At 43.2% G+C, this 12,520-nt stretch overlaps 1 protein-coding gene across 3 annotated transcripts in view; it reads right to left on the bottom strand.

Moving 5' to 3' along the window:
- Positions 1 to 428: 428 nt before the first annotated feature.
- BASP1 (brain abundant membrane attached signal protein 1) overlaps positions 429 to 12,520 on the bottom strand; it is a 63,833-nt gene continuing 51,741 nt past the window's right edge. For 2 of the 3 annotated variants that reach the window (XM_032279062.1, XM_032279064.1), the window contains exon 2: positions 429 to 2,126. In XM_032279062.1, the coding sequence (XP_032134953.1) occupies positions 1,437 to 2,117 (681 nt within the window). In that variant the 5' untranslated portion in view covers positions 2,118 to 2,126 and the 3' untranslated portion in view covers positions 429 to 1,436. Of the gene's footprint in view, positions 2,127 to 3,248; positions 3,255 to 12,520 lie in introns of those variants that run through there. The other variant, XM_032279063.1, reaches the window with a different exon arrangement.

Here is a 12,520-nt window from a genome sequence, read left to right on the forward strand (position 1 = left end):
AGCCTTCAAGATCAAATCTATTTATTTTCTTTCAATGTGTTTTATTCAAAATCTTTGTTCTTCTTAATTACACCCACATTTTTATAGGGTGCATATGCATAGACACAGTATGTTTTCAATTTAACTTCTTTGGGGATAGTTTACATTGGCCTAGCTACTTATTTTAACAAACAATGCTCACAACTTTTTCTAAAAATAGAGGTGGGGTCCCACTAGGTTACTCAGGCTGGCCCTCAACTCTTGGGCTCAAGCCATCCGCCCACCTCGGCCTCCCAAAAGTGCCGATGACAGGTGTGATCCACCGTGCCCGGCCTGTTTTTTACTTCTATCCAAATATATTCTGAAAGATGCCCAATATAGTGCGCTGTTCCCAAATAAAGCAGTGATTGAGGGGGACTGGGGAAATAAACAAAAAACCCAAGTCTTTGTCACTTCTTTTTAATTGTTTAACTTTATTACTGTTGCACCATTTATACAATTACATATAATTTCAATGCATCCATTGTACATTTTTTTGTTTTTTTATTTTATTTTTTTTTCCATTTTCCAATGAGTGGTGTGTTGGTGTCTGTGACACAGAATGGAAGAGAAACTGGAACTGCAATGAACGCAGACTTTTTTTTTTCTTTTTTTTTTTTTTTTTTTTTTTTTCATTTCCACTGACCAATAAACAGAACTACAGGTGCACCCAACCACGGACATGCATTAACTCGTCATGAGAAATCTAGGTAGGCTAAGTAGGATGAGAGAATGTTTGTCACTCCCAAAAATATCTGGAGAGGAAGAATGGAGGACTGGCATTGAGATCCATGTGGACAAGCTAAGTGGGCTCTGTCTGAAAGCTGGCATTCATCCACAACATTAAAAAAATATCAAAATAAGAAAGGCTGTAAATTAAAAAGAAAACACAGAAAATACTGCTCTCATAAAGATCTGATTGCCTTGGCACAGGCCACGTGGGCAGAATCAAACGCATCACTCCCAACTCCCATTGCAGAAGGAAAGCTTTTCATTCAACTCTCAGCGGTGGAGGAGTGCATGGTGGCGGCAGTTTCAGGCAGAAACGATGTACTGCACTTTCAGACGCGGATCTTGGAAATCCAGGACTTCTTGGTAAAGTTGACTGAAGGTATATTAGATATTTCCCCACAAAAATACTATTTGGATTCTCCCACCCCCTCCCTCCCTTGATGGGACATCCTTTATTTTTCCTTGGGCAATACATATCATTACTTCCAATTTGAAACAAGTTAGTATAGGAGAGAGGAGAGAGAGGAGAGAGGAGAGGAGAGAGAGGAGAGGGGGAGGGGAGGAGAGAGAGAGAGAGAGAGAGAGATGGAGGGAGGGAGGGGGGAGGGGGAGAGAAGGGGGGAGAGAGAAAGGGAGTGGGGGGAGATTGTTTTAAGTGGTATTATTTTTCCTATAGGCTGTCCTTGTCACTCTTTCACCGCTACGGTTTGATCGGAATTAGCTGCCGGGGCCTCCACGGGCTTGGGCTCTTCCGCGGGGGCTGCGGGGGCCTGGGCCTTGGGTGTGGAACTAGGCGCTTCCGTGGCTGCGGGGGTCTCCTTGGAAGAGGGGGCAGCCTCCGAGCTGCCGGGTTTTGAGTCTGAAGCTGGGGCCCCGTCACTTTTGGTCTCCTGGGCGGCAGGAGCTGCGGGCGCCTCAGTCTTTTTGGGTTCCCCTTCCTCCTTGCTGGGCTCCTCCCCGGCGGCAGGGGCCGCGCTCTCGGCCGGGGCCGCGGGGGCCTCGGCAGCTTTGGGGGCCTCGCCGCCCGCAGCGGGGCCGGGGGCCGCCTGCTCCTGCTCGGGCGCCTTCGGGGGCTCGGCCTTGGCCTCGGCCGCGCCCTCCGTCTTCTCCGGCTCCGCCTTCGGGGCCTCCTCCTTGGCCGCGGCCTTCTCGCCCTCCTTCTCCTCGGCCTTGCCCTCGGCGTCCTGGGCGTCCTTGTCGGGCTTCTCCTTGCCCTCCTTGGCCTCGGCGGGCTCCGCCTGGGGCTCGCTCTCCTTCGGGGTCCCCTCCTCCTCCGCCGCCGCGCCCTCAGCCTTCTTGTCTTTGTCCTTGGCCTTCTCGTCGTTCACATTGTAGCCCTTCTTCTTCTTGCTGAGCTTGCCGCCCATCTTGGACTTCTGGAAGCAAACACAAAAGAGAACAAAACGGGGGTTACTCGGCAAGTGCGGGGACCACGCAGTGCTGCCTTTTTATTCATGTGTTTATTTTTGAGACAGGGTCTCGCTGTGCTGCCCAGGCTGGAGTGCAGTGGCGAGATCTCCGCTCACTGCAGCCTCCACCTCCTGGGCTCAGGGGGTCCTCCCCCCTCAGCCTCCCGAGCACCCACCATGCCCGGCTACTTAAATTATTATATTATGCAGCAAGTACACAATTAAATATAAAAAAAAAAAATTTTTTTTAATCAGTGAATCAAACACATTAAGGAGCTCAGTGAAGTGGGTTTTGCCATAATTCTAAATGAGTTTTTAAAACAGTGAGTCAAGAAAAGAAATGAAGGAGCTCAGTTGTAGAGCTTCTAATCATAGCCAGCGGAGGGAATAATGAGCTGAGATCAAAGAATCAGCGATTAGAGGCGAAGCTTGTCAACCCTGGACAGGGGCAGCACGATCTGTTTCTTATCTGCTGTCCCCTATGTGACGCAAACACCATGAGTGGAACAGGCGTGTGACACGTGGCAGGGGCAGCCATCTCAGACCCAGGCTAGAGCTAGAGAAAGGCGTTGCCATTTTAAAATGCTTTCTGGAGAAACTGCACAGCCATAATAAAGCACAAATCACAGAATTCAAGAAAATGATCTGAAACTGCAAACTCACTCTGCTACGTATGTGTGTGTTTTGTACCAGCAAACACATCTTCAAACATGTAAGGCAAGCAGGATTCGGTCTATCTCCTTACCAAGCAGGGGCTGTTATGGAAAAGCCAGTGTCTCCTGCTGGTTGTGTCTGACATAAATTCATTGCTTTTCAAGGTACTTTCAGGTTAAAAAAAAAATAGTTCCATAGTAATATGAAATTGTTCTTCATGATCAATTTCCTGATTAGAATTCAAACTACACATGCACATTCAATGGTTATTAACAACTGTCTTGAGGCTGCTGCTTTCATTCTGGCACAAGAAACTCTGATTGGATTTGAATCTTGAATTTCTCTCCTCTGGGAATCAAGCATTAAACCAGATAAATAATAAATTATAAATTTATAAATAATAAATTTCACCCAGAACCACGGCCAGAGCTAAACAGGCTCTGGGTTTGGTTTTTTTTTTTTTTTTTTTTTTCCTTCAAGTCCATTTTTCTGTCACCATACATCAGTAAGAACCCACTGAAATGTTGCTTTTGTAAAGACAATCGGATGCTTTTCCTGGATGAAGTATGGCAGAAATCACATTATACTAGACGCACCAGTCAAACAAAGGAGAAAAGCCCAGGAGAGGGCGTTAGCCTCGCCCCGGACCCCAAGGGAGGTTAGAAAGAGCAGGGGGACCACCTGGTTTTGCTCTGGTCAGGCCCACTGGCAGAGCTGTAAGCACTCCTTCACCAGCTTTGCAAATACATACATCCTTCATTTCGAAGAGAAAGATTTGCTGTTTATTACCTCCTTGGAATCAAGATTCATGACAATGAAATAGCCTACATGTATCTTATTAAAAGTTGGGTTTGGGGTGGAAGAAAATGATTCTTCAGTCAAAATTTGTCTCACCACTCTACATGCTAATTTCCTATCTGGAATGACTTCAGTAGTTGGGAGAGAGAAAAGCAATAAACTTGAAATTTGACTAAAATACTATTTATATTCTCAAGGAAGGTCTTTATGTTACCTAAGATTCTCTTACATGTCCGTTTTTTAGAAAAGGGGTGGGGTGGCTCACGCCTATAATCCCAGCACTTTGGGAGGCCAAGGCGGGTGGATCACTAGGTCAAGTGTTCGAGACCATCCTTGTCAACATTGTGAAACCCTATCTCTACTAAAAATACAAAAATTATCTGGGCATCATGGTACAGCCTGTAGTCCCAGCTACTCAGGAGGCTGAGGCATGAGAATTGCTTGAACCCAGGAGGCGGGTGTTGCAGTGAGCTGAGATCCCGCCATTGCACACCAGCCTGGGTAACAAGAGCGAAACTTCGTCTCAAAAAAAAAAAATTAAAGGGAGTGGCATTTGGTCATAACCTGCCTCAGACAGTCTTTATTGGATTTAACTTTTGATTATTTCTCCCTCAAAAGTAGAAACAAATATATACGGCAAAAAAATACAATTAAATACACTTTCATCCTATATGCGATCACATAGCAGTAAATTAAAATATAAAGAAATAAACTGGATCAATATTTTAAATTGTAGTTTATAAGTCTTCCATTGAATTCTTAACCAGTCAGTATGCACAAATGGCCTATACCAAATATAATCTCAGCTCTGGTATTTCAAGATATATTTGGGTCCCTTAGGTTGAACTAAATAAGAAACAGGAAACCTGACAGGTCTGCCTTTAGGGTCTTCTCTCAATCCAGTAATAGAAACCTATACACCAACTTGGAAATTACAGCCGCTAAGATAAAGTGCAAACGTAGCGGGTACTGTAAGTCTAACACGGGGTGCTGCTTTCTGACACCCACAGCATGAAATTCTATACAGCAATCCCAGAGCTTTAAAGTCATGTTGGGTTACAAACCTAAAATCTGAGTTACTAAAACTGACTTTCTGACACACAGTTAAGCCCACATTCTATTCTTTGTCTTAAGCCCAGCTGCGATTTGTTTCTGGGTCAAAAATGAACACACATAATCAAGTTATAAGTAAGTATATCTGTCTCAATCTGGTTTGTTTTTCAAACAAAGTTAACAAACGCCCCTGGCTTTTTGCTAATTTACCTCTGCTGGGACTGAGGTATCAGAGGGGGCTCATAGAACCCACCAGAACCCTGGAAAAGCAGGGTTGTCTCATTATTTCCCAAGACCATATGGGTGAAGACCTTGCCCACAGCATCTATGCACTGTTTCTGAGGTATCTACACAATCCTGCTCCTTAATATACTACATGAAATATGTAATCTCAAAAACACCATGGGGTACTAGGCCACTCACATTCTCCTTTTACCCATAAGGAACTCCTGCTGGCTGAGCTCACGGAGCTGTGCCACAAGCAAAGGCCAAGGCCGGCACAATTCCGTAAGGCAGGAAGGGACCACAGAGTGAGCAGAAGGAACTGCACTAAGAAGCCGGCAACTGGGCAAAGCTCTCAGCCCAGGGATGTTACCACGCCTGAGCGACAAGGGTGATGCCACCTGGGGTAGGTAGCTTAGAACTCAGGTGTTGTGGGAATAAGGAAGAAATTCAGTTTTTTGAGTATCCTCTGCCTCTCAACTCTCAACGTTTCATCTTCCTATTTGCCAGAGATGCTATTTACCAAGAGAAAGCAATGAGTACACACTTTAATGATTTCATTCATTTCTTTTTTTTTTTTTTTTTGAGACGGAGTCTCAGTCTGTTAGCCAGGCTGGAGTGCAGCAGTGCAATGCTGGCTCACTGCAACCTCTGTCTCCCGGGTTCAATCAATTCTCCTGTCTCAGCTTCCCGAGTAGCTGGGATTACAGGTGCCTGCCACCTTGCCTAGCTAATTTTTGTATTTTTAGTACAGATAAGGTTTCACCATATTGGCCAGGGTGGTCTTGAACTCCTGACCTCAGATGATCTGCCCACCTTGGCCTCCCAAAGTGCTGGGATTACAGGCGTGAGCCACCATGCCCAGCTGATTTCATTCATTTATGTTGCTTCTAATTTTGAAAGAAATCATTTGGTGTAGAAAGTTAGAAGTTGGAACTTCTAAGATGAAAATTCAGCAGTTTAAAAAAAATACAGCAACAGGTAATCCACTCTGAAAGGCACTTAAACCTAAACCAAAGCCTACTGAAAGGGCTGAGACTGACTTGACGTTTCTCCACAATTAGGACATTCACTAGAACCTGCGTGGCACAGCAAGAAAATGCAGACCAATGCTGAACACACTGACCTCGGCTCTATGTGTTTATGTGTTAACCAAACATTAAAACTGACCTCTCCTATGACATCTCAGAAAAAAGCAAATTCTGGAGCTGTTCTTTAAAACTGTGCTTTAAAAGCTGGGTATGGTGGCTCACACCTGTAATTCCAGCACTTTGGGAGGCCAAGGTGGGTGGATCACTTGAGGTCAGGAGTTCAAGACCAACCTGGCCAACCTGGCAAAACCCTACCTCTACAAAAAATAAAAATTAGCCAGGCGTGGTGGCACGCACTCTATAATCCCAGCTATTTGGGAGGCTTGAGCCCTGGAGGTGGAGTTTGCAGTGAGATGAGATCGTGCCACTGCACTCTGGCCTGGGCAGCAGAGTGAAATTCTGTCTCAAAAAAACCAAAACCAACCGAACAAAAAAGCTGTCCTTTAAAGAAAATTCTGTGCCACAAAGGCCAAAATGAAAGGCTTATGGCTTAATATTGGCATAGAATATAATTAACCCTAAACAGCAGCAAAGAGAGGAATTTCACTGAGTTTAATTAAATATCGGGCAAGAATTATTTCAAGGAGACTTTGATATAAGTCCCACCTCCAGAGCACACTCACCCAGAATCCTTGGGCAAGTTATTTAATCTCATTGTCCTTCCGTTTCCTTTAAAATTAAATTTACAAAAAAATGTCGATTTCATGGGAATTTAATGTGAGGTCATGTGAGTACATTTTACATTCCAGGGCCTGCAAAAATGTTAATTCCTTCCCCCATCATTATCTTTGCCTGTAAACTCCAACAGAATAGTAGAATACAGGTTCCATGCACACAAGTTCTAGAATCAGGCATCTGAAGCACCACAATAAAAAGAACACTTAACATCTTTTTAAAAATGTTATCAAACAGATGTTTGGTATATGTGTTCTATGCACGCCCCTGCTGGCTCCATCTGAAAAAGAAGTTTTGTTTTGTTTTGTTTAATCTTTGCAAAGTTATGACTGAGGAAAAGAAGTTTTTACAGTTATCTGTTGTCACCATACTGTAAAGTCTCTACTTCCGAATAAAATAAAATCTGAATAATTTATGTACTTAAGATTCTAAGGCTGGGTGTGGATGCTCATGACTGTAATCCCAGCACTTTGGACGTCCGAGGCAGGTGGATCACAAGGTCAGGGGGTTGAGAGACCAGCCTGGCCAACATGGTGAAACCCCGTCTCTACTAAAAATACAAAAATTAGCCGGGTGTGGTAGCACGCTCCTGTAGTTCCAGCTACTCGGGAGGCTAAGGCAGGAGAATTGCTTCAACCCGGAGGCAGAGGCTGCAGTGACCCGAGATCACACCACTGCACTCCAGCCTGGCGACAGAGTGAGACTCTGTTTCAAAAAATTAGATTTTAAGAGGTTATGAGTCTTTTAAAATATATTAACAGTCCATTCTACCAAGAAATCAGTTTCCATACAGAGATACAAACCAAAGATTAGTTAAATCCATTCTTCCCAATTAGAACTAGTACTGGGGTGATCAGAAAAAGAGAAGAAATATAATTCTAGCTTCTGCTGTGCCCTCAGCAACTTCTTCATCACTTGGTCCAAGGAAACAAGAGAAAACTGTTTTGATCACCGAGATGGAAAAGGAATCCCAATTCTTTAGTTAAAACTCATTTATCGCCTCAAATTTCACATGTAAAGGGTAAAAACCTGGTCTACACCTTATGTTGGCTAGTAAGCTAAACACATCATGTTTACAAGAGAAACTAACGTTGTCAAATGTCATTTTGTTTTGCCACTTCCCACAGATGAATATTGTTTTTATAATATGTCAGGCCAGGTGTGGTGGCTCATGCCTATAATCCCAGCACTTTGGGAGGCTGAGGCGGTGGATCACAAGGTCAAGAGATCGAGACCATCCTGGTCAACAAGGTGAAACCCCATCTCTACTAAAAATACAAAAATTAGATGGGCATGGTGGTGTGTGCCTGTAGTCCCAGCTACTTGGGAGGCTGAGGCAGGAGAATTGCTTGAACCCAGGAGGCGGAGGGTGCGGTGAGCCGAGATCATGCCATTGCACTCCAGTCTGGGTAACAACAGCAAAATTCCGTCTCAAAAAAAAAAAAAAATTGTCAAGTGGCTTAATAAAGATACTAACTTACGTCTTTAAAATCCCCCACAACTATCTTGTGACTAATTTTATTCCCTTCCACCTTATAAAATCAAGCCTCTATCTAATTAATCCCACTTGGCTATAAAGAGACATTCTGGAAGAAATGTGTTAAAGTTCTGCTTTATGGTGAAGAGAGAAGAGAACGTGCTATTCTAGCACTGTGAGTTGATCAGAGCAACCTGGGTGGAAGGCAAGACAATCAGAGGGAGGCCTGGAAAGGTTGGAGAGGGTTCCTGATCATACTAGTCTGACCCTTTTTTGCCTACACCCGGCAGGAAACTCAGAAAGCATTTGCATCCGTAAAATACATACCTTCCGCCTCCTGAGTCTCACTTCCTGTAACTGATATTAGCCTAGACCACACACTCAGTCCCGACATGTTTATTGGCAGCAAATCATGTTCCCTAATCAATGAAAGTGTACATTTATGAACGTTCATGACATTGCTAAGGACGAGTTTCTGTAACTTCTTCATGCCTAGGAAAGCACGTAAAAGAGCAACTGTCTAGCCAGCTAGACAAGGTAAGGTGATTATTATTGTTATTATTATTATTTTGTCCTCAGAAACAACTATATTTTAGTTTCTTCAGAGGGCCTGGTTAAAAAAAAAAAAAAAAAAAGCAAGGAACATATGGCCTAAAAAATAGGCTTTAATCCTCCCTCCAAAGCAAATCAGAACAATTCTGTTAAGTCTTGACAAGTATTACTTATTTTACAGAAGAAAATCCTATTTATGAGATTAATATTTGACGTTAAAGGAGAAAAAAATGTGATCCTATGTATTGTCATATTAACAAACCTAAAAAAAAAAAAAAGCCAGTAAATTGGTTCTTACTATTGAGAGTTTAAATTTAATATGAAAATTTCTTTGAGAGAGTAAAGGTGAGAAATAATTTGAAATCTGATGTTGCGGTGAAGACGCTCTGTAACAGAGACAGTCTCCGCTACCAAGTTTTCCAATTGCTTGTGTCCTTTTCTCCAGAAAGCCTGTCGGGAACACAGGAGATATTCCTTATCCATTCAAATCATCTGCTCTGTTTATTTTGTACACAGAATCCACAGGATACCCTGGGCCCAAATCCCCTCTGGACACGCTTAATAGCAAATAATTTCACTAAACAACCAAGTTCTTACAAACCATACCATGAATTGGCTGTTGACATGACCAAACGCATCCAGAACTTTCCTAATACCCACTTACATTTTTTTCTTACCTTAAACCACTCCATTAGCACAGCGTACTGAATTAAAATTCAGACTTTCAGTTTGAGAAAATAAAGGTGGTAGAGTAGATAGCAAAATGCCATATAAGAAAGAAATAAATAAATTATACAATATTTTCTTTGTTTGGCTCCTGTCAAAAACAAGCCACCTAGCATTCAGTATGAAGTTTGCTAAAAATGGTAAGAGTGCTGGGGGCTGGTCTCCACCATCAACAAAGTGCTGTGAGACTCAGTGGTTACCTCCCACTCTAGAGCTCAAACTTCCTAGTCAGTAAAATGAATATACATAAAATGCGTTCTCTTTCTAGGGGGAAAAACAGTTTTATGAATGCTTCTGGTGCTAAATAAAACGCAATACAAGATTTTTAAAAAGTTGTATTATCAACAGAATTCTACATAGCTGCTAATCACTATCATAAAAACATATCATCTTACATCCTAAAGATTAAATTGACAACCAGCTGCTGTTACTATGATTGGATGTGTTCATACATCATTTCAATACGTGAAGTTTGCTGAAAATTAGAAATAACAAACAATTTTAAAAAGCAAAATAAAGGGCCAGGTGCAGTGGCTCACACCTGAAATCCCAGCACGTTGGGAGGCAGAGGTGGGATCATGAGATCAGGAGTTCGAGACCATCCTGGCCAACATGGTGAAACCCCGTCTCTACTAAAAATACAAAAATTAGCCAGGCATGGTGGTGCACACCTATAGTCCCACTTACTCAGGAGGCTGAGGCAGGAGAATCGCTTGAACCCGGGAGGCGGAGGTTGCAATAAGCCAAGATCGCGTCACCGCACTCCAGCCTGAGGGACAGAGCAAGACTTCATCTCAAGACAAAAAAAAAGAAAAAAGTACAAATAAAAATGTGTAAAATGACATCCAAATATTTATTAAAGCATAGAATGTTTTTTAATGTTTTCAATTATATTTGGAAAATATTTTCAGAATAATATGTCAACTCTGTAAGGAATGAGTCAGGATGGAACGGCTCACTGAAGACATCTCAGATAGAATCATAACTGTCACAAAAGTCAGCTTTCATCAGCTTCACTCACGCAGAACTAGTTCACAGTGTCCTGGTGTGGAAGACACTCGGCTGTTTCCCCTTTACCTATTTTTGATGAGTCATCTACCAACCACTGGTGGTCCTGCCTTGCAAGGCCTGGCCTGTGCCCACTCTCTTGGAGCAAGGCTGCTTCCTAAAAATAACCAAACCATCTTTTTCTTTTATGCGATGCTAAGTAATATCAGCCTACAGATACCTTAAAATTATCCTTTCAAATGCAGTTTAAATCAGTCTCACAAGGGCTAATGACAATTCTCGAAAACTAACATGATATTCAGTTTAGTGTTACGTAGAAACGAGGAAAAGTGGGAAAAGTTCTCAGGCCCAAATTTCTAGCACGAAACAACCACTTAACAAAACAAAACAATCACCATTTTTGTAGAGCTATCCACAGGCAACATTTTGAAAGATTATGTTTGGAGTTCCTATGTTGGGAAAGAATTCCAAGTCAAATACAGCTTTTTTTTTTTTTTTTTTTTGAGACAGAATCCTACTGCTCTGTGGCCCAGGCTGTAGTGCAGTGGTGCAATCTCAGCTCACTGCAACTTCTGCCTCCAGATTCAAGTGATTCTTGTGCCTCAGCCTCCTGAGTAGCTGGGATTACCTGTGCATCACCACGCCTAGCTAATTTTTCGATTTTTGGTATTTTATTAGACAGGGTTTTATGATGTTAGCCAAGCTGGTCTCAAAGTGCTGACCTCAGGTTATCTGCTTGCCTCAGACACCCAAAGTGCTGAGATTACAGGCATGAGCCACCATGGCCCGCCCCAGAAATAACTTTTAATGCCAACTTTAGGAATATCAACAAGGAGGTCATGGTGAATTCAAACACAGTAAGGCAAAGATTCATTACTCTTATATGAACAAGAGCAAGAATGAGAATGAGATAAGGAGGGAGGGAGGGCAAAGCAAGCAAGGGAGGGAGAGAGGGGGAAGGAGCGGAGAGAACGCCTCTCATTTTGAATAAATTCTCTTTTCATCCTCCTTAAAACTGCTTTTTCTGAAAATCTACTCCTCCACCAGACATAATCTTTTTCTGCATTTTTAACTTAAGGAAACTGAAGCCACACGTACTGTTCCTTAAGCTTCTCCAGCAGGACACTGTCAGAGGCACACCGGAGGGAAAGTAACCTGCACTGTAGGGTTTAAATCGTACCTCCATTCTGCCCCAAAGTGACAGCAATGGTGTATGCATTGGGAAGCCCATGGGGGTAGTGTCCCTTGCTCTTTGATGCTACCAGCGGAACCCAATTTGACGAACAACTGCTGTGGCGAGTGGAGCCGCTGAGCTGACCTAGTCGTCAGCAGTACTATGTCCTCGATAGAAGACACTTCTGCCCCTTGCCGTGACTAACGGGTCTCAAATCCCTTTGCTGGTACCAAGTGAAAACACAGGGCTCAGCTCTGCTGCCTAGGTGTTCTTTTGATTTGGGTCAAGACACCTGCAGTATTCAAAGACACATAAAGGCACATCTGGCTGGGTGTGGTGGCTCGCACCTGTAATCCCAGCACTTTGGGAGGCCGAGGCAGGCAGATCACAAGGTCAGGAGTTCGAGACTAGCCTGACCAACATGGTGAAACCCTATCTCTACTAAAAATATCAAAATATCCCAGGCATGGTGGCGGGCGCCTGTAATCCCAGCTACTCATGAGGCTGAGGCAAGAGAATTGCTTGAACCCGGGGGTTGGAGGTTGCAGTCAGCCGAGATCACACCACTGCACTGCAGCCAGGGCGATAGAGTGAGACTCTGTCTCCCCGCACCCCCCCCAAAAAAGCACAACCCTGTATATCAGAATGGTATCTAATTGACATTTGAGCTGGAAGTTGTTCTAATAGCTTTCCAATGAAATGTGAGGTTTCTGAGAGCTATCATTTATTACTTCCTTTCCTTACTCCTCTAAATAAAACATTTATTAAATAGGTTGTTTGGATACAGGAGAGGTAGAAAGGGAGAAATGCTGAGTCAAAAGGAGTATTGAGTAGGATAACCAATAGCCTTATCATTATCACCTTCAAGATGATTCCAGTGCTTTGCGGCAGGTCTAAGTGATGACATGCCATCAGGTTCCAGCTCTCAAGA

This window comes from Sapajus apella, unplaced genomic scaffold (assembly GCF_009761245.1).
Source record: "Sapajus apella isolate SASKATOON/1434 unplaced genomic scaffold, GSC_monkey_1.0 scaffold11, whole genome shotgun sequence".
NCBI lineage: Eukaryota > Metazoa > Chordata > Mammalia > Primates > Cebidae > Sapajus > Sapajus apella.